Source organism: Cotesia glomerata, linkage group LG9 (assembly GCF_020080835.1).
Source record: "Cotesia glomerata isolate CgM1 linkage group LG9, MPM_Cglom_v2.3, whole genome shotgun sequence".
NCBI lineage: Eukaryota > Metazoa > Arthropoda > Insecta > Hymenoptera > Braconidae > Cotesia > Cotesia glomerata.
In genome coordinates this window covers 5,405,445-5,428,277 of record NC_058166.1, presented here as the reverse complement: position 1 = coordinate 5,428,277, position 22,833 = coordinate 5,405,445, and the positions used below count along the sequence as shown (strand labels likewise).

Genomic DNA, 22,833 nt, shown 5'->3' with positions numbered 1-22,833 from the left:
TCTTAAAATTGTTTTATAATCACAAGCTTCTTTTATTATTTAGTATTCATTTTTTATATATGGTCTGAAATTATTTAAGTGAGTATTACAATAAAAATTTACCTGGATATTGTTACCCTAATATTTTTCTGTTCAAAATAAATTCTTCTCGCTAATGTTCTCTGTCATTACATAAGTCCTTCTTATTTCAAGTATAAGTAAGCTTAATTACGTATAGCAAAACTTCCACTTATCTATCTATTCAGGTTTTCTAATACAAATATAAATAATGATGTGAAGCGGGAAAGAATAGGAGCTACGGTGGTTATTACATGAAGCGTTCCACATTCACGTAACAGGATAATTGGTAGGAAAGGATTGAGAAAGGAATTTGGAGAGGATCATCTTAATGTGAGTTTATAGAATATGCAAGAAAAAATTATTAGATAGCTTGGACTGGGATTCGAACCCAGAACCTTCCGAAGACATGTCGGCTACTTTACCATTTGAGCTACCCGGTCTATACTAAATTTCACTTTCGCTTATTCTATATACATTAAGCCACACCGTCCATCTTACGGCAATTATTTTTACAAATATAAATAATACTGTGAAGCGGGAAAGAATAGGATATGCTATTATTTAAATATATAAGGAAAAATATCATATGTGTCTTAAATGTAATAAAAAACAGGAAGTAAGTTATTTTTTTCAAATGCCGTTGGTGCCTCAATTACTAAATCTTTTTAAAAGAATCAATTTTTATGACTCATAATGCTCATTTCATTATGAAAAATTTCTCGATCGTAAAGCTCTCTCTCTGATGTTTTGTATCATGAGTCGTGCAATAATAATAAAATAAAGCCAATGTGAAAAAAAATATCAAAAAGTTAAAATAGGATGATAATGCGCATGTGCCTCTATTGGGATAAATGTACTCAATATGCATAAGTTTACAGTCTTTCGGCTATTTTTTCATTAACTCATTGACTTTTGTGTGACAACGGATGTTTTCGGAGCCTTCCAGGTAATCCATCTATTTATAATCTACCAAAAATTTCACTTTTATTGCGAATGACTCTCAAACACTAGTATTGCTATATTTTCATATCTTTATTCTTTATATATTTTTAAAGTAGTCAAGTGTAGTTATAACTTACAAGACATAAACTACAGTTCAAAATTGTAATGTGGAAATATGTGTTTATAGTCTCAAGATTGTTGTTATTAGAATTTTTGTCTCCCAAAAATAAATTTTAACATGAAATAAAGTAGAAAATTTACTCATAAAATTTCAGATTATTTGATTTGTTTTCAATAGAAAATTTTTCTTTTAAGTATTCTTTAGAATTATTAGTTTTATTCTCAACCGAAGATTGGCTTATCCTTTCAGTTCTATGAGCTAACATTAATTTTTCTAGTACCAAAAATGGTGACTCGAAGATGAGACAAAAGACAAATCCGCCGAAAATGTAGATAACTAGATCACTGACTAAAAAATTGATCTGCAAAATATTTTAATCAATAGTTACTCGAATGTTACACAATAGTAATTCAAGGTAAAAAGTTGATGAGTTATAAAAATTTTACCATCTGAAACTCGTGAATGTACATAGGAACTCTAACAGATTGTATTCCCATAGTTTGTCCTACATAGTGAAGTAGGTAAATTGAGTATGATATTCTGCCCAAGGGCAAGTATATTGGCAATGACAGGAACTGAGATAGAATACCTGAAAAATATAAGAGTAATATAAATATTTAAGAATAATTTTGTCAAAATATTTGTTAAATAATCTCTGATGATTTGGTCAATATTGGTTTGTTTTTTTTTTTTCGTGCTGGTGTAGTCCAGTTAACCTTTATGATGACATCATGTACAGCCAATGTTTGTTCGGCAATGAGTCGAGTACTCAGTTAAAAACAATCGAAAATTAACCTGGTGCATAGCGAAAATTATTCGAATATAGTGGGACTCGAACCATATTCGAATATGCCATCATATGCCTGGCCAGTGTTTAAGATTGAAAGTCAAGCACGTTAACTGCTCGGCTATGAGTACTAGTAAGTCAATATTGATAGTATTTAAAAATTTCTGAAGACCAAAAAAAAAAAAACCGGAAAAGCAATTGACCCTGCAGGGCATTCCTAATATAACTCCCCACTATGTACGAGCTTAAAACGCTTGAGAAATTATCCATTTCAAAGTTTTTAGTTTTTTGAAAACAAACCTTTTTTTATCTTCCCGCGAAGAAAATAAAAAATTTTCGAAAATCGGAAGTTATTGTTTGGACCCCTTTTTTCAAAAATCGAGTTTCCATCAGTTCTCGACTTTTTGAGGTCACAGGAAACTTCCCTGACTACCCCGGCAATGTTGTCTCTATGTCTTTTTTTTTTTTGTTTTTTTATAAAGAGGTACGAAAAAGATCTTCAAAAGACACCGGTATCGTTAACTCTGCCGCCCATCTTCCGGCAGATATCGATAGTCGGTAGTGTGGAGATTTTTACCCACTAAAAAAACATTCCTCTTCCCCTCTCCCCTAGATGGTACGGGGAGGACTGGATTGGAACCGCGTTAGCATTACTTCAATCCAGTCGTGCTGCGTCTCACGACGCCTACTCCTGGCTACTGGTCCCTTTCTGCGATTTTGTCTTTCAGGAGGTGCTGTGCATAAACTGCAACAGCTGACCAGTTTTCCTCTTGTTTGATCATATAGGTCACCAGGCTTGAGGGGGAGAGCCTGGTGCCTATGATCTCTTCAGTGTTTCTTCTGTAGTCCTTCCATCGAGCACACTCGAAGAATGTGTGTTCGGAGTCGTCGATTTTATCCGGGCAGTATTTGCACGTTGGTGTGCTGTGCAAACCCATCTTGAAAAGATAGGCATTGAACTGCCCATGTCCCGTCAATAGCTGGGTCAGTGAATAGTCCGTATCCCCGTGCTTCCGAGAGAGCCAGACGTTGATGTTTGGGATCAGGCGCGCCGTCCATCTGCCCGTCTCTCCCGATGTCCATCGGTCCTGCCACTCTTGCTGCGTTTCCGCCTTTATCCTCGTTCTTGCGTCCTTCATGTTATCATCACTGTCTTTAGCGTCATAGAGTTTTGCTCTTTCGAACGCTAATAGGTCGATGGGCGCGGCTCCTGCAATGACCAATACAGCCGCTTCGGAAACTGTGCGGTAGGCACAGGCAACCCTGAGAGCGCCTCGCCGCTGTACTGCTGCGATCTTTCGCCGGTAGGTCTTCTGCTTTAATATGTCTGCCCATATCTCCGCTCCATAAAGCAGTACCGAGTGGACTGCTTCTAGAAGAACTCTTCTCTTTTTTGTTCTTGGTCCCATGGTGTTGGTCATAATTCGTGCTAGGCTAGACACAGTCTTGCTGGCTTTCTTGCATGCACTGTCGAGGTGTTCACGGAAAGATAGTTTCTCGTCTATCATTACCCCTAGATACCGCAGGGCCCTTGTTGACGTCAGCGTTGTTCCTCCCATGTCCATAGCGAATGGTTTTGGAAACCATTTTTGACGGGTCAAAACGACCATCTCGGTTTTCTGTTTGGCGAGTTTCAGGTGATGCTTATCGAGCCAAGTCTCGACGGTGTCGATGGTTTCCTGAACTAGCAGTTCGGCCTCTTCCACGCTGTCCGCCACTATAGTGGCTGCAACGTCGTCTGCAAAGCCTGTTAGCTCTACTTGCTCTGGCAACGGGATTTCAAGAAGCTCGTCGTAGTCTGCGTTCCATAGATCAGGCCCCATTATTGAGCCTTGCGGCACGCCAGCCGTTATGGCGTATTCTTGTGGGCCTTCAGTAGTTTCCACTATTAGCTTTCTATCGTCAAGGTAGTTGTCGACTAGTGCCAGATTTTCTGGCTCCGCGTCAAACTTGTGCTCCAGAGCGTCTAAAATGTCTCCCCAATTTGCGCTGTTAAATGCGTTTTTGACATCTAGCGTGAGGAGAAGACATACTTTACGAGCTTTGAGGCTACCAGACCATGCTTGTGTTGCTGTCTTTATGACTTTCTTGATCGCTCCGACTGTCGAATGACCTTTCCGGAAGCCATGCTGGTTGGTGGCAAAACCTCCAGCACGGTCGATGTCGTCGCGAAGTCTCCCTTGTATGAGCTTCTCGAGCAGTTTTCCAGCAATGTCTAGCATACAGAGTGGTCTAAACGACGAAGGTGTTATGGGGGTTTCCTTTACCTTTGTCTAAGAGAACCAATCTCTGCCGTTTCCAGACCGCGGAAAAGGTGCCAGTTGCCAAGCATGCGTTGTAGGTGTTCAGGAGTAAGTCTGGGTATTCCAGGGCTATAATCTTGATCACCGATGCCGGGATGCCATCAGGTCCAGGTGCCTTTCCTGTTTTGAGTGACTTGGCCGCGTCTTGTAGTTCCTTAGTTGTGAAGGGCGTTACTTCGTTGTTTTTAGTGTAGTGTTTCTTCTCCCGCGGCGGGTGTTTGGGGAAAAGCTCCGCTACGATGCTATCCATTAAGGCTGGAGACTTCGGCGCCTCTGGTGAAGCCTTTCCAAGTCGTTTGGCGACAATTTGGTAGGCTTTACCCCAGATGTCATTGTCGAGATCGTTGCAGATCTCTTTCCACAACTTTGCTTTACTTGCTTTGATGGCTCGATTTAGCATCTTTTGGCCTGCTTGTACTCTTTTGAATACAAGTCCTGGCTTGGGGAGCGTTTGGCGGCTCTCGTTGCGCGGCGACGTAGTTGATGGCACATTTTGCGAAGTTCCGCTATGTCTGTTGACCACCAGTACGCCGGCCTGCGAAAACTCCGGTTTTTCAACCGCGGCATAGAGGCGTCACATGCGGCGGAAATCTCCTTCATCGTATTTAGTACTGTCCTTTCTGTCTCGCTGCAAGTATCCGGAGTCGGGTTGTTCTGAAGGGTAGACCAGCTCCGTGCAAGTGAAGCTCGCAGTGCCTCTGGATCAAGCTTCCTGACATTCCACTTTCGCTTAGAAAGGTCGTGTTGTGGTACCGGAGCAGATGCCAATCCAACGTTAAATGTCACGAACTGGTGATCACTGCCACTGTATTTTTCGGATACTGTCCAGTTTTCAATCATGTTGGCAATTTTTGGAGTCGCCAACGAAATGTCGAGGATGGACTCTTGGTACCCCGGTCTTCTGAAAGTCGTGGTGCTCCCAGTATTTAGCACTATGAGGTCGAGTCTAGCCACGACGTCAGCGACCTCGTTGCCTCTGGTGTCGGAGAAATCAGCGCCCCATTCAGCCGATTTAGCATTGAAGTCACCAGCTACGATAACTTCGCCGTCGAACTTAGTGACCGCATCTTCTATATTTGCGAGTTTCTGTCGGAACACACTAATCCCTACGTTAGGTGAGAGATAGACGCTCATGAAGTAGGTTGTGGGGGTTTGAATCCAGACAAAACCTGCTCCACCTCTGCTGTTGTTGACGGTAACGTTCTTTGTGTTCACAATCCAAATTGCTGCCGTGCCCGTTTCGTCTGCGAACCATGTTTTACCTTCGATGTTTAGATATTGCTCGCAGATAAAGCAGACGTCAATTTTATCTTCGAAAACACGCTGGCGCAGCAGGTTTTGCGCCAAGGCGCACCTATTCAGGTTGCCTTGTAGTATGCGTGTCATTTCTGACCTTTCATGGCTTCTGCAAGTGCTTTGCGGAATGCCTTACACGCTCCAGTGCCAGAAATATGGCATAGACTATCCTGGGCATCTTTGTCCGAAGCACAAAGGAAGCATTTTAACTTCTCCGTGCAGTTTACGGCCTTGTGGTTCTCTCCGCCACATTTGTAGCAGCACCTGCTTCTGTCTGGTCCCGCACACTGACGTGTTTGGTGTCCATAACCAAGACATTTAAAACAACGTGTTACTTTTACTACTGGGCGTATACGACAGTTCACCAAACCGATCCGTATACGGGCCTTGTCAAGGGCCTTAATCGCATTGGGCTCGTCTAGTTCGCAGAAGGCTGCCCGATTACCTCGTGGTGTAGGTTTTGTCAAATTTACCCGTTTGACCTCCAGGTTGTCAGTGAATTCACGTTTGAGTGCTTCACGGACTTCGCTCTCGGTAGAGATTTCATCTAAGTCGAGGATCTCGATCGTTGTTGTTGGTGTTAGCGTCTTGACTGTGCCGATGTTTGCAGTGGCTGCCCTTACTGCATCGGTGAATGCCTTGCTGTCTTCGGACTTTCGAGCCATTTCAAGGAGAACGCCTCCGTGTTTCGTCTTTTTAATAGACCTTATGTTTACGCCCGTCTCGACAGGGCTTACCTTGGCCTTGATTTCCTTCAGGAGATCGGCGTATGTTCGCCCTTCAGCTGGTTGGACTAGGACAGCTTTAGTTCTTGTCTTCTTCCTCCTTGGTTTCTTGGAGCCACCGCTGTTTGGCTGGTCTTGGGCTGTAGCAGTTTGAGTCACTGGCTCCTGTTCTTTCTTTTTCTTGTTTTGCCGAGTCACTTTGGTCCAGGTATCATCCCGGGCTGTCTTTTTCTGTGCTGGCTTGTCAATATCTGAGGAAGGGCTGGGCGTGGACAGCGGCCTCTTCTTGTTGCCATCTCCTTGCTGTGGTAATTTCTTAGGAGTGGTCAGAGGTGGCTGTGATTTTTTGTTCAGACTCGGAGATGTTTGAGTCGTTGACGCCGACTTCGTTGGTGATTTGTTGGCCAGCCTATATGCCGTACTAATAGACGAAACCAATTTTCTGATCTCATGGTGGAGATTCTTTTTGTCTTTTATGAAGTCGGCTAACTCATCAATCTTGTTGCCGAGCCTCTCCATTGGTGACTGTTGGCCGGTGACGATCGGTAGAGAGTTCATTCTTCCTCGGTGGGTTTGATTAGTGGCAGGAGCAAAAGGTCCTCCACTTTTTGAAGGAATGTTGCTCAGCTGTCCGTTCTCTGCCATCTGGGCTGATTTCGTACTCCCTGTAACCTTGCTAGCATTGCTAGACAGCAGAGCCATGGGGTCTACTCCACTGTTCAAACGGTCGCTTGATAACGACAAGTTTAGGCCCGTTTGCACGCCTTCTCTCGCCGGCACTGAGGTATCCATCCTCTGTACTGTAAACGATGTTTGAAAATCTTCTGACATTTCCATATCATCTTTTGCTAGGTTTTGGTCCACCCCGAGTATTCTGTTTCCTCGGTACCCGACGCATCTGACGTGCAGATATGCCGGGCATTCCCCTATCCGCCACCTGAGGAGGCGCCCGATGCGGGACCCAGCAAGCCCGACACGGGGTTGTCTCTATGTCTGTCTGTATGTATGTGTGTGTATGTGTGTGTGTGTGTGTGTGTGTGTGTGTGTGTGTGTGTGTGTGTGTGGGTGTGTGTGTGTGTGTGGGTGGGTGTGTGTGTGTGTGGGAGGGTGTGTGTGTGTGTGTATGTTACACACACCCTAAAAATGTCCAAGAAATGTTCTATCAGCTGTGCGAAAATAAATTATTTTTCTGAAAATCATTTTGAAAAAGGTTCAAAATTGTCGTAAAATTGTCCCAAAACGTATTTTTGCAATAAGTATATTCATTTGTACTACACCATATTTTTAAGTAATCCTCTCTTTTGTTATTCTATTTATTAGAAGTTTAAATAGCGCGCTACGCGCGCGCCTTAATTTCGACTAATAAGGAATCAGGTCCCATTTTTTAAGAGCTCCAACTATTGACTAACTTCACACTCTCATGTATTTTTATTGTAGGGATATCGTTTTTATGCTTGAATGATATTTAGTATTTAAAAGTAGAATTAGTCTAATTAAATACTATTACCATTGAATTCTAGTTTCAAAATTTTACTTCATGAGCATTTAATCATTTGCCCTCAACTCTTATTAGCTGACTCACCATTATTTATGACTACCTGAGTGTCTCACAGCTTCCAAATCTTAGCTTTTCTGCTGTTCGTGAGGGTCATTAAGAAAAATTGTGTGTATGGATAATGTCTATTGTTCAGATATTTTTGACACATGGACAGGTGTACTTCGTAAGTTCACTTATCCCTAGTAGAAATAATTAAGTTTTTACTCGATTAAATCTAGTATCTGGCTAGCGATCATATCTAGTAGCTGGTCAGAAATCAAATCCAGTAACTGGCCAGCGAAACTAGGTAAAAATTAGAAATTGCGCCACCTACAACTTAATCGTAAACATTATTCACACCGATTTTCTACTTATAGTCTAGTCAACAAGTGCCTTTTAGGTTAAAACTTTTTCGCCTTCTCCGAAAATTATGATTGAGGTGTCATTCGATTCGGAATGACATGTAGATAGTTTTTGAGAAAATGCTAAGCCCGCTCGCAAAAATTGCAATAGTTATAAACAATTAAGTGAAAAAAAAGGGGGTTTGACTTTTCGTTAATATTTCAAAAACTATTCGAGATAATTCAAATTCGAAAAAAAATTGAAAAAGAGGAGGAAATTTCCTAAAAAAAGTTTTGACTCCCGGAATTGTAGGGACAATATTTATAATTTTCCCAGAGGGTTGAATATACGCTCGAAAACGAGTACTCCGGCTTGCGCAAGCCACGCCCCCTCCAAAGGTCCCTTCGGACCTTTAGATAGATAGATAGATAAATGTTTATTTAGTCCTGGAGCCTAGGCACCCTCAGGACCATCATCAAATAATACAAAATAGTACAAAATAATAAGTACAGTAAATACAAAGTAAATGATAATACAGTATCATGATGAAGTTCAGCAGTTCTAATATAAAATAATATAACATTAGTTTATAGCATAATAATAACGTAATGCTGTTAATATTTTAATTAATCATTACCGTGCAAAAAGTAATCACGGCACAAACTACGAAACATTTCGTAATTTTCGGCCCTAACAATCTCCACCGGCAACATATTCCAGATGCGTATGCCAAGAACAAGAAAGGAATTATCATACATACTACAAGTAGATCTCGGTAAACGCAAATAATCATCTCTCACATCTTCTCTGCGTAGCGCAACCGGAAGAAATTCAAGCCTGCCACCAAATTGCTGACAGTAATGCATTACAATTTCCTTATAGAAAAGGCATGCTCTTAAATAATTCCTCCTTTCCTTCAGCTTGAGCCAACCCAGTCTCTTATAATACGGCGTAACATGCTCAAACCTTGGGATCTTAAAAATATACCTAACACACGAGTTTATTTTACGCTGTAATCGCATCTGTAAACTGTTAGATATATTTGTATACGCTGCACAGCAATAATCAAAGATAGGAAATATTAACGTAGTAACAAGCTTTATACGTAATCTTTCGTTGAAGATCTCATTATTGACCTTCAACTGCGCCAAAACTCGCATTGCTCGATTACACACGCTCACAGTCTGACTTTCCCATGAAAGAACATTATCAATCAGCACACCAAGATACTTAACAGACTTATCATAAGGAACGATACAGCCATCTACCAGAATGACATCTGCATACTCACAGCTATCCACAGATTCGGTAGAATCTGGCGCCAAGTTCCGTTCAAAAATCCCGTTGTAAACGGAGTGCCAGACTACCGACTGTGTTTACTGTAAGCAGAACGGTATTTCGAGGTTGCAAAATTTTATTTAATTATATGGTTCTCCTTTTTCCAAAATGATATATTATAAAAGTAATTTATACTTTATTTTACTGATATTAATTAATTATAATCAATTATAACACTTAATTCACTTAAAATTATTAAATTTTATCAGCACAAACTATAGTAAGCCCAGAAATTTCGATCCTGACTTTTTTTCGATGGGGAATATCAGCGCCACAGACTAGATAAAATGAATATGTGTAGTAATCCTTCCTATAGACACGCAACTACAGTAAAAAAAAGTGATTCGTAGCTTGCATCTATGGCCGCCAGGGTACACTGGAATTACATCTACATAAACTGTAGCTTCAAGGGGATAGTTTGCAGTAAAAAATGCTGTCAACACGAGATTTAAGTTGTTATCAATTGTAAATTTTCATTATAATTACAAAAAATACTAAAATCCGAACAAAAACAGTTTCACTGTAAAAAAGTCGCGCCAAGTCCACGTTCATAAGACTATTAGGAAGAAAAATTTTTTTCTTTACAAAGATACAAAATAAAAAATAAAAATCTAAGTAACCGATATGATTGTTTATGATTTTCGGAAATTAATTTTATTGTAAATTTAAAAATTAAAAAGATTTTTAGAACGTACTTGGTGTGCGTCATTGTGTATTTCAATTTTTTTAAAGTCCTAGTAAATAGATTTTACGAATTTCATTAAAAGTAAAATATTTTGCAACCACGCACACTAAATACGTTCTAAAATTTTTTTTTTATTTTTAAATTTACAATAAAATTTTTTTTAATTTCCGAAAATCATAAACAATCATATCGGTTACTTAGATTTTTTTATTTTTTTATTTTGTATCTTTTTGTAAAGAAAAAAAAAATTTTTTTCTTCCTAATAGTCTTATGAACGTGGACTTGGCGCGACTTTTTTACAGTGAAACTGTTTTTGTTCGGATTACAGTTAGCTTTAATTCTACTGCCAAAAATAACAGCCTTTGTTTTAGACGCGTTTAATCTCAAATAATTGATCTTGCACCATTCCACAATTTTAACTATTTCATCATTAAGTACTGCAATACAATCATTCACTTGGTCCGGACAACAAGATAAATATATCGCCAAATCATCAGCATAAAATAAATATTGACAATTTAACCGCTTGGAAAGATCTGAGATATATAGCGAAAATAACAAGGGACCAAGTACACTGCCTTGCGGCACTCCATTCAAAACATCCTTCCACGATGACGCACGCCCATCAACAAATACCTGCTGCCTTCTCTGCTCCAAGTAAGACTTCATCCACATGATAGCATTTTCAGAGAAATTCATACAGTATAACTTACGCAATAGCCTCTTATGATTAACAGAATCAAAAGCCTTACTCAGATCAAAGAAAACGGCAACAGTAACTTTTGACTCATTAATCGCAGAGCGAATATCATCGCAGAGTTTAATTACAGCAGTCTGCGTATTCAAACCCTCTCTAAATGCCATTTGATACTCATCAATATAATTATTAGATATAACAAACTTTACAATCTGATCATGTGCACACCTTTCCAATGCCTTAGATAAATTACATGTCAATGATATCGGCCGATAATCAGCACAAACCTCCGCATTAGTCTTCTTAGGTATGGGGACAATACGAGACAACTTCCACTCCGCAGGGAAAACTCCTGTTTTAGGAAAACTCCTAAACTCCTTTAATGAATAAATATTATTTAGACTTATAAAATATGAAAAAAGTTTGGAAAATCCAAAAATGCACGCCTCATAACGCTCATTCATTTTTTAAGAAAATGATTAATTGTGTAATTGATTAAAAAAAAAAAAAAAAATTATAATTAAGTAATTTCTTACAGAGTATTTTTTATTTTTTTTTTTAAACATCGGCGCCCTTTTTTCTTGTCATATGCGCACGCAGTCTAAATAAATCTAGCTTGATCAAGTGGCGCCATAGTTTTCACGTGACAAATAAGAAAAGCTCGTTTGGCTTTGTACGGTTGTATCGTAGTGAATTTTAATAAAAATTCAATTAAAAAAAAAATACGTAAACTAGGCCACTGATATGAAATACGGACCCAGTTCATCGAATTCTTAAACTAATAAAAAAGGTCCGGTCTTGAAATATCAATTTGTTCGGGAGTAATCGTTGGTACATCCAAAATGGGGTGACATCCGGACGTCCACGTAAAATTTTTTTCAAAACATTTTTTTTTTTCAAAATAGCAACTTGAAATGATTTTAGAAAGTAAAAGATGGTTTAATTTAAGTGTTTTTTCGGTGTACATCTACTTATATCATTGTATAAGTATAGTATGCTTGTGATAGAGGCATTTAAAGATCACAAAATTGCTTGAACTTGACGAGTCGAGTATAAAGCACAACCTCACGCGCTTCGCGCTATGAGGCGTGCAATTAAAAATTAAAAAAATTTAGGCGCCTACAGGATACACGGAAAGAATAATAACCCACTGTACATCCTCGTATAGTATACTCCGTGGTATTTGTAGTGAAAAAAAATTTCAGACTATAGTCAATATCCTTCAAAGTATACTAAATTATTTTTGGACTGTACTCAGTGAAGTCTCCGATTTAATCGATTAATTTTTGTAGTTATATCGCGTAAAACTTCACGGGATATAATCTGAAAAATTATTTCGTGTAAATTAAATTATATTCTGTTGAAATTTGGATTATGCCCACGGTGACTCCGCCAATTTTTTTTCTAGCGCCTGCGCACTTAGCATTATCATATCTATTATGTATTTTAAATATTAGGTTAGTCAAATATTGTTTTAAATAATTATTACATACATCAAAAACATTTAAGGAGCATTAAAGCACAATTTTTCCGATAATTTGGGGTTAAAAAAAAATTTTTTTTTTCTTAGACTCTTCGAACTTTAGAATGTTAGGCTAAAAAAAAATATTTTTACATATCAAAATATATAAATAGTTATACACTCATATAATTCACTGATTATATTTTAATTAATGTTCAATATGCTGATTGACTATAACTCACAAATTATAAATAGCACTTTACGCGCAGGCCCTAAAAAAAAAAATGGCGGAGTCACCGTGGGCATAATCCAAATTTCAACCGAGTATAATTTAATTTACACGAAAAAATTTTTCAGATTATATCCCGTGAAGTTTTACGCGATATAACCAGAAAAATTAATCGATTAAATCGGAGACTTCACTGAGTATAGTCTAAAATTAATTTTTCTTTATACCTCGGTCGAAAGTACGCATCTTTTGCACCTATTTCGATGCAGAAAGTTAAAGATTCGAGCATTGGTAAAGCTACACATTCGCTCTCTATAACAGCGGGAGCAGAAAATGCTTTCGTTACTGCGACTGACATTAGTCATTTTTGTTACTAACTATGTTTTGTTTACGCTGATCATTTACGATTGATGGTACAATACAACTTGGTTATAATTATTTATTTCTTCTACTTACCCTGACGGATCCAAAGTGCGGTAGAGTACGGTAATGTACGGCAAATTTACGGTAGGGTACGGTAGAGTACGGTACGTACAGTGATTTACCGTAATACAGTATGACACCGTAAATTACGGAGATTGTACGGCAAAGTACCGTGATTGTACAGTAATTTAACGTTATTGTACGGTAAGATATTGTGATTGTACGGTAAAATGCCGTAATTGTTAGTAAAATACTATAATTATCTGGTAAAAAAGTACTGTTTTTGTACGCTAAAGTACCATAATTCTACGGTAATGTACCGTAATTGTACGGTAACTTATCGCTAAAATAAGGTATATTTGACGGTAGGGTACCATTGGAATACGGCGGAAAGTTCAGAATTATATATTCTACCTTATTTTCACCGTACCCAACCGTAATTTTACCGTTCTATACCGTATTTTCACCGTTTTTTACTGTACGTTACGGTGTTTTACGGTTTCTACCGTGCAAGTAGAATGCTATTGTAATCTACGGTGGCCATACGGTATATCGACCGTATTTTTACCGTATAATACCGTAATTCTACGATATTTCAGATCCGCCAGGGTACATGAAATATTTTATGTATAAATGGAGATATAGATAAAGATATAACTGCCGTAAGAGCAGAGATCATCCGATGTAACTTATAATCAGGTTGTACTGTACTAAGATTCAGTTTGACAGTGACGTGTGTAAAATGGATCAACTTTATTTAATTAATGAATTATTTAGAAAAATGTACGCAGTAACAACTATTTAATTTAATTTTTATTAATTAGTGTTAATTTTCAGATAATATCCCCCTTTTTTTTTTTTTTTTTTTTATTTTTAACCGAGAATAATCTTTATTATGTTTGTTGAATTCAAGAAATTTCAGTTTTATTTAATCTAAAAATTTTTCAAAAAAAATGTTTGTTAATTATTTTTTATTTGATTTTACATTAATTTTTTTTTATTTGATGCCTGCCCCCCGACCAGCAGCACTCGCTTCGCTCGTGCCGCAAATGTCGGAGGCAGGCATCAATTTTTTTTCGATGCAGTACATTAAATATTTTACGTACTTTCGACCGGCTATAAAGAAAAATAGTATACTTCAGAAATACTACTACAGAAATCTCAAACTTTCTGCCCTAATAGTGTAATATACTATAGTATACTTTGAAGAATATTGACTATAGTCTGAAATTTTTTTTTACTACAAATACCACGGAGTATACTATACGAGGATGTACAGTGGGTTATTGTTCTTTCCGAGTAGATCAATGAATAATATCTTTGTTTTTTAGAATTTAGAATCTTACGCGTCAGCCTTCAGGCCTAGACACGTGGGATTTTTACGTCCCGTCCTATTTATTGTTCTTGATGTGTACTAAATATCTTTACCTCCTTTCCGCGGCTGTGGCCGACTTACAATCTGTACCCGCATTTGTCTGTGCCCCGCCCCTTAGCACAGTGACCAAGAAAACCACAGAAACCTGGCCAGGGTACAGTCGGCAAGGGAGCAAGCCTTGGAAATCGCAGAAAAATTGCGACTGCCAGGGCTCGAACCTACGCCTGAGCGACTGTCGTACGGGCAGTTTAAGACTTAAACCGCTCGGCCACGCAGTCGCAATAACAATATCTTTGTTCTGAGCTATCTAATTCTGTGGGGACGTTGTAGGAGTAGTTAGTAGCATAACTTTAAAAATTTTATTTATTAAAAAAAGAACCTAAGCCGGGCAATCAAAGCAAGCAAAGCAAAATTGTGGCAAGAGATCTGTAACGACCTTGATAAAGATATCTGGGGTAAAGCCTACCAAATTGTCACCAAACGACTTGGAAAGGCTCCACCAGAGGCGCCGAAGTCTCCAGCCTTAATGGACAGCATTGTAGCGGAGCTTTTCCCCAAACACCCGCCGCGGGAGAAGAAACACTACACTAAAAACAGCGAAGTAACACCCTTCACAACTAAGGAACTACAAGACGCGGCCAAGTCACTCAAAACAGGAAAGGCACCCTGGCACGTTTCCCGTGGTCTGGATGCGGCAGAGATTGGTTCTGCTAGATAAAGGTAAAGGTGGCCCTGTAACATCCTCGTCGTTCAGACCACTCTGCATGCTGGACATTGCTGGGAAATTGCTCGAAAAGCTTATACAGGGAAGACTACGAAACGACATCGATCGTGCTGGAGGCTTTGCCGTAAACCAACATGGCTTCCGGAAAGGACGTTCAACAGCCGGCGCGATCCAGACAGTCGTAGGGACAGCGAGAGAAGCATGGACTGGTAGCCTCAAAGCTCGTAAAGTATGCATTATCCTCACGCTAGATGTCAAAAACGCATTTAACAGCGCGATTTGGGGAGATGTCCTAGACAGAAAGCTAATAGCGGAAACTACGGAAGGACCACAAGAATACGCCATAACGGCTGGCGTGCCGCAAGGCTCAATAATGGGGCCCGATTTATGGAACGCCGACTATGACGAGCTTCTTAAGATTCTGTTACCAAAGCAAGTAGAGCTAACGGGCTTTGCAGACGACGTCGCGGCCACGATAATAGTAGACAGCGTAGAGGAGGCCGAACTACTAGTTCGGGAAACCATTGATGCCGTCGAGACTTGGCTCGATAAACACCACCTGAAACTCGCCAAGCACAAAACCGAGATGGTCATTCTGACTCGTCAAAAATGGTTTCCAAAACCACTCGCTGTGGACATGGGAGGAACAACACTAACATCAACAAGGGCCCTGCGCCATCTGGGGGTAATGATAGACGAGAAACTATCTTTTCACGAACACCTCGATAATGCATGCCAGAAAGCCAGCAAGACGGTGTCTAGCCTAGCAAGAATTATGACCAACACCATGGGACCAAGAACAAAAAAGAGAAGAGTTCGTCTAGAAGCAGTCCACTCGGTACTGCTTTATGGAGCTGAGATATGGGCAGACATATTAAAGCAGAAGACCTACCGGCGAAAGATAGCAGCAGTACAGCGGCGAGGTGCTCTCAGGGTTGCCTGCGCCTACCGCACAGTTTCCGAAGTGGCTGTATTGTTCATTGCGGGAGCCACGCCCATCGACCTATTAGCGTTCGAGAGAGCTAAACTCTATGACGCTAAAGATAGTGACGAAAACTTGAAGGACGCAAGAACGAGGATAAAGGCGGAAACGCAGCAAGAATGGCAGGACCGATAGACATCGGGAGAGACGGGCAGAAGCGCGCCTGATCCCAAACATCAACGTCTGGCTTTCTCGGAAGCACGGGGACACGGACTTTTTCCTGACCCAGCTATTGACGGGACATGGGCAGTTCAATGCCTATCTTTTCCAGATGGGTTTGCACAGCACACCAACGTGCAAATACTGCCCAGACAAAATTGACAACGCCGAGCACACGTTTTTCGAGTGTGATCGGTGGAAGGACGACAGAATCAGCACCGAAGAAATAATAGGCACAAAGCTCTCCCCTGAGAGCTTGGTAACCTGCATGATCACAAAAGAAGAAAACTGGTCAGCTGTCGCAGCCTACGCGCAACGCCTTTTAAACGAAAAAATCGTAGAAAGGGATTAGAAACCAGTAGTAACAAGAAGTAGGTGTCGTGAGACACAACATGGACTGGATCGAAGTAATTCTAACGCGCTCCCAATCCAGTCTTCCCTGTAACATCTATGGGAAAAGGAGAGAGGAGGATGTTTAGTCGGTATTGTTGCAAAATAATATTTACTTCTGAGTCCGACATACCCAGGCACCAACACCTAGTCCTGGCACCAACACCAAGTCCTGGCATACGTAAATGTATTTTACCTCCTCTATAAAAAAAACACACACACACACACACACGCAAGCACACACATAATGTCATAATGACAACATCGCGGGGATAGTCAAGGAAGCTTCCTATGACCTTGAAACGTCGAGATCTGATGAAAACTTGATTATTGCAAAACCGACTAAATCCAATAACTTCCCGATTTTCTTAGTGGGAAGTTGAGCAGATAAGTACTCATATCTTTGATGACTACTTTTTTTTGTGATTTATGGTTTCGAACTTGGTCAATACCAACGATATCGAAAGAATTTAAGGGTACATTTTATTAAACATTTTAAAATTATAAAATTACTTAAATTCTCATGACAATAGAGTAAATAACTATAAAATAAGACTAATTGGTTCTTAAATATTGTTCAAATTAATTAACGAACGTTTGTTTTGATTAAATTCTGCATGGTACTGGTTAGTCAATTGAAAATATCAAGGTCAAAATGATTTTTTTTACCTCCATTGCTTACAGAAGATATGTAAATAGTCCAGCAGATTCTAAATGCCCAAATATATTTTGCAGCTCCGGCATTGAAGGTTTCAAAGTAGATATTCCCCTGGTAACCTTCTTTTCCGTAGATCTTGTACGTAAACAACGAGTATCCAAAACCTAAAACTGTTAAAATCCAACCTATTTTCCGTAGTCCAGGCGTAGGAATACCGTGATTAGTTGCTAAAAGGTACCCTGTTAAGATCCCTAGTAACCACGGCCCAGCACGGTTGTAAGTGCGAATGTAAAAGTGCAGCAATGTCGTATGGTCACAACTGAAATAACGTTTAAATAATCCAGATTTCGTTAGAAATCTAACTATTGCATTAGTCCTTATAGTGAAATTTTTATCTGATTTTGCTAGCATATGTCACAATTAGTCAAGTAAGTTCCAAAAATATCATTGGTTAAAAAATTTATATATGTATGTATCAAAGTGTGCCAAAATTCAATTTCCGTGAAGAACCTTTTAAAATTGGAATTTCAATCAAAATTTCCGCATTTGGCCGGAAGTGCCCAAACAAAGCTCCTAAAAATTCTATGAAAATCAAATAAATCGTCTCAACCTAAAATATCTCAGGAAATGCCCAAATACAGCTCCTGTTAAAAGCCGAACTCAAAATTCCAATTTTAAAAGGTTCTTCAATATAAATAGGGGAAGGGGGGGGGGGGGATGGGCCCCCTAAAATTTTCAATATCCAAAAATATTAAGGGGCAAAATGGGCCCCCAACATTTTCAACTCTCGAAGTGTTTGGGAGGTATAATGGGCTGATTAGACTTTAAAAATCAAAGAATATTTTTCAGTTAAACGTGTTCTAGAATTTTTGAATTATAGAAAAAATTATATAGGTAAAGTACGAACTAGGTCTCGAGATAAATAACAGCATTATTTACTATATTTTTTGTTAAAAAACTATTTATTTTACAGAAGCTTCCCTAACTATTTTTGCGATGGTGTGTGTGTGTGTGTGTGTGTGTGTGTGTGTGTATGAACGTAAACCTCTCATAACTTTTAAACGGCTCTACTGATTCAAACGGGATTGACAGCAATCGAAAGAGTTTCTTTGCCCCTAAATATTTTATAATATTTAAGGCAATTCGGGCCAATAGATTTTGAGTAATCTCGAAAATAAAATTTTCAGAAGATGTTTTTTTTTTAATAAATTTTAATCTGCTGAATCAATCGTTTTCAAAAACTAATCAACTCTTAAGCTTAAAAAACTGCGTCGATTGCCGTCAACGCGATCAAAATAGGTCGATTCGTTTGTGACGTATCGTGAACAAAATATCAGGGAAAAAGTGTTTTTTTTTGTTCTTACATAACTCCGACATTTATTCCTAGATCGTTTTTGATTCAACGGGATGATTTTTAGAGCTTAAAAAATCACTTCAATTGCCGCCAATAACGTCAAAATCGGTTGAATGGTTCAAGAGATATTTAATTTTAAAAAATTAAAAAAAGTAATTTTTTTTACACATCTTTAAAATTTCACGTCCGATTGTTTGGTTAGTGATAAATAATCGTTTTGTTCTAGATAGACTGCATATAATGCCTTTAATTTTTTTTTTAATCGGTTAATTCATTTGTGAGATATCGTCAAAAAAATTCTAAAAAAATTTTTTTTCGTGATACATTTTTATTGGCTTCACCAATCGATTCGAAAAACTGATCGGTTTTTAAGCTTAGAAACCCGCTTTGATCGCCGTTAACGCAACTGAAATTAATTGATTAGTTTGAGAGATACCGTTGTCGAAATAATTGAACAAACGCTTTTTTTTTTTAATTACTCCGACATTTTTTACGTAATTTATTATTGCTTTTGGCGTGAAATGTGGAGCGCTTAGGTATGGAGTTAGCGGAAAGTTGCAGGGATGGCTTTTAGGGTCTATTGTTATCCTAATTTTTTATACTGAATACATGATAAAAAGAATTCAAAATATAAAACAAGTAAGAAACATATTGAGTTTTTTGGGGGGCCCGCTTTACCCCACCTTTCTCAATTTTTTAATTTCGATATACACAAAAAAATTAATACCATAAACTCAGTAAAAGGCAAAAAAAAATTAAAACGAGCTGAAAAACTCATATTATAAAAATTTTCTGAAGGTGGCCCATTTTGCCCCACATTTTCAATTTTTCATTTTTAATGAACAGAGCAAACGAGGCCCATTTTGCCCCCCCTCCCCCTTTCCCTACATGTATAAACTTTTTAACCATGTTATGAATTTTCTGAATCCGCTTAACGAGTTGAGTCGAAATATAGCGTAATTTTTTAAAAGTTCCGCCATGAGGACCAATGCAATAGTTAGATTTCTATGAAATCTACTAAATCAAAGGAATTGAAAGAAAATGGTAGTCTTCTGTTTTTATTAATGGGAAAAATGTATATAAAATTAAATCGTAAAAAAAATGAAAAAGGGTTGATAAAATTAAAAAAAAAAGTAACCTACAACCATCTATGAAAAATTCTGCATCGAATGGTAGCAGTCTTATTTTGATAAATTCAATACACGGAAAGAAATACATTGCGGGTATCCCTATGTCATTGTACAGCATTGCTATAAGTCCTATGAGTATAGGATTATCTACTATACTGTATGGTACTAAAATCTTTGCGTTTATTACATGGACGCATAGTAGGCTTGACGTGACAGCATTGCCGCCAGCCCCATAGTGCATCGCAGATGTCGCAATGCTACTAGTTTTTCCCGCGATATTACTTGGTGCGACAATCAATAACTCTATCGAATTACGGCCAATATTTTATGGGTGCAACCACTATACCGACATAAAAATTCATAAATTAGTAAAAAGAAAATAAACGTGTGTTTACCAGTGTATCGAGTATAAATATAACAAGCATAAATATAACGCAATAAATAAACGTACAAAATATAATATTTTGTTTTGATTTTATTGAAATTGTAAGTACTATCATTAAATCAAATACATCGAATAATAAATATAATAAAAAAATCATGAAAATAAGTAAACTAACCTAAATTTATGTGATATTTTTTCTAGGCTATTTGTTTTATAATATATCTATGCTGTATAATAATTAGAAATAAAAATAAGTTAAAAACAATGTTTATTTCAATTGCATACGCCAAGTTGTTCATTTTTCTCCTTTTACTAAATAATGTTTAACTACTTTGAAATTAATTGTTACATTAAACTAGTTTAATACAAAATTTTTAAATATTTTTCATCAAACACACTGATAAAAGGATTTCTTTATATTTAATAAGCTTTATTAACTGTTAATAAATGATTTTTGAACATCATAGGATTTAATAAATATTTATTAACAGTTAATAAATATTTATTAATTGTTAATGAATATTTGTTAACTGTTAACAAATATTTATTTAAAAATAAAAAGCAAAAATAGCAATTTTCTTTTGACACTTTTTATTACCCTATAGCTGGAATACATGATAATAATTAAATTCATCAAATAAATTAACGTTTTTAATATTTAAAAATATAAAAGATAATTATAAGCTGTGATAGAATATAATTAATGCAAATAATTTATAAAGATGATTTTTATTTATAAACAATCTTTATATCTCATGACATTTCAAATTGCAGGCAAAATAAATTCACTCTATAAAATCTTTATTAACAGTTAATAAATACTTATTAACTATTAATAAATGTACTTTCCTCCCAAATAAATATTTATTTAATATTAAAAAATATTCATTAAAATTTAGTAAATTAAATAATTGTCTTTAAATAATGTTTTTGAGCTACAATTATTTTATTATAGCTTAGTTTTAATGTAAAACTATTAAATTAGAAAAGACTGTTAGCATGCACGAATAAAAATGAACTGTATTTAGTTATGCTGTTTTATTCTGCGTAGACAGTTACAAAAATTTGTGTGTGTAAAATAAGAGATCTTAGAATGAACTAACTTATACAAAAATCTTAATATAACATTACAACTTAGATTAGGGCGTAAATTTGTCAAGCAAAAATAAGGAAGAATATTTTATGGAAACTATTGGCTAATTAGAGGAATAGAAGACGGATGTATATTGTCAACTTTAGGCGCAAAGGGAGGGTATGAGGTACTGACATCAGGTAAGGACTTGAAGGAACTAATGATTTATGATAGGTTGCGGACTTGCAGGCGTCCAAGCAAAAACTTGGGAAAATATTGTAATTAGAGAAATATGGGTATTGTAAATATAAAAACTAGCTTAAAAAATAAGGTAATAAAACGTAAATATAAGTGCTAGGCTTAAGCTGTAATGTTAGGATTAAGTTATAAATAATGTAAAGCATTTTAGTCTGTATGCTGAAAAATAAGGATTATTTTCTAAATACTTAAAATTTCCAAAGATAGAATGTCTTGGTTAAGGTATACAAACTACAATAGATGGGAAAAACCTACACGGAAAGTGAATAATAAATCGAAATACAGATGTTAAAACTAGAAATTATTTCGAGTATTTAAAAAGTAACCAAATTTATAGCTGTCTGGGTCCTTCAGATAAAGATGACAATGAGTAGAAAAAACCCAGGAAGTTAGTAAATGAACTATGTTAATTATTAATTGTATGTGTAAGAAATTATTGAAAAAAAGTAAAAATTAATCAAATTGAATTGAGACCGAACAAATAAATTAAATTATTAATAGTTAATAATCCTTCTATCAGTGCATAATCCATTCAATTAATTAAACTAACTTTGTTACTACTCCAATATCAGCATAAGAGATATAGCAATAACGGATAGACTTTTCTGCCAGGAGCATCGTAAATGTCGCCAGTCACTATGGGTCTTACGCCCATAGTGACATTGGCGCATCGGCTATAATTATTGTCGATGGTACTATTCCCACCATAGCCAAATAATCTATGCTGACGATTTTTATATTGAATCAAAATCTTCTAAACCATACAGTATAGTGTTCACGCCTATAGTGACATAGTGATATCCGCAATGTATTTCTTTCCGTGTAGTTTTGAAGTGAAGTGGAGTCAAAGGAACCCTATTTTGCTTATATATATATATATATTCACAGAATATCACCAAATTGAAGCAACTGTCAGGAATCCAATGATCCCTCTACAAGCACAATTAAATTCTGTGCAATTAATGTAAAGTCATTGGACACAAACAAGAAAAGATACGACCTCGAGGTATTTATAAACAAATACAAGATTGATATAGCCTTAATTTCAGAAACGAAATTGAACAACAAACATAAACTAGCATTCCAAAACTATGCTTTCATCCGCAACAACCGTATCTCTATGCAAGAGAGAACAAGGTCATCGGGTACACAGCCATCAATCTCCAAAGCAACACCAATAACGCTGAAAATTTTCAGTATAAATGCAGCCTGTAACAACAAAAGAACATTTCTCGAAGAATTCGAGAAAATGTATAACGACTTCAAGCTTTAGGTAGATAATATCTACTTCATAGTGGCTGGAGATTTCAATTCGAGGAACACTTGCTGGGGATATAAAATACCAAATACGAAGGGACGTTGAGTACAAGTCAATTTGTTTATAAATGGCTAGAAGAAG

The 22,833-nt window shown here is 37.2% G+C and overlaps 1 protein-coding gene across 1 annotated transcript; it reads right to left on the bottom strand.

Annotated features, from left to right (window-relative positions):
• Window positions 1-1,165: 1,165 nt before the first annotated feature.
• Window positions 1,166-19,953, bottom strand: LOC123271738 (nose resistant to fluoxetine protein 6-like). The gene is made up of 4 exons (XM_044738134.1): window positions 19,907-19,953; window positions 17,247-17,554; window positions 1,570-1,712; window positions 1,166-1,484 (listed from the first exon to the last, which is right to left on the bottom strand). Exons 1-4 carry the CDS (start codon window positions 19,951-19,953, stop codon window positions 1,260-1,262), a joined length of 723 nt encoding a protein of 240 aa, XP_044594069.1. The 3' UTR covers window positions 1,166-1,259.
• Window positions 19,954-22,833: the final 2,880 nt, after the last annotated feature.

Coding starts and splice junctions, on each gene's coding strand:
- LOC123271738 (XM_044738134.1), bottom strand. CDS start 19,953: ATGGGGCTGGCGGCAATGCTGTCACGTCAAGCCTACTATGCGTCCAT. Junction 1,713..17,246: donor ATCTTCTGTAAGCAATGGAG/GTAAAAAAAATC, acceptor TATATTTTTCAG/GTATTCTATCTCAGTTCCTG. Junction 1,485..1,569: donor ACATTCACGAGTTTCAGATG/GTAAAATTTTTA, acceptor AATATTTTGCAG/ATCAATTTTTTAGTCAGTGA.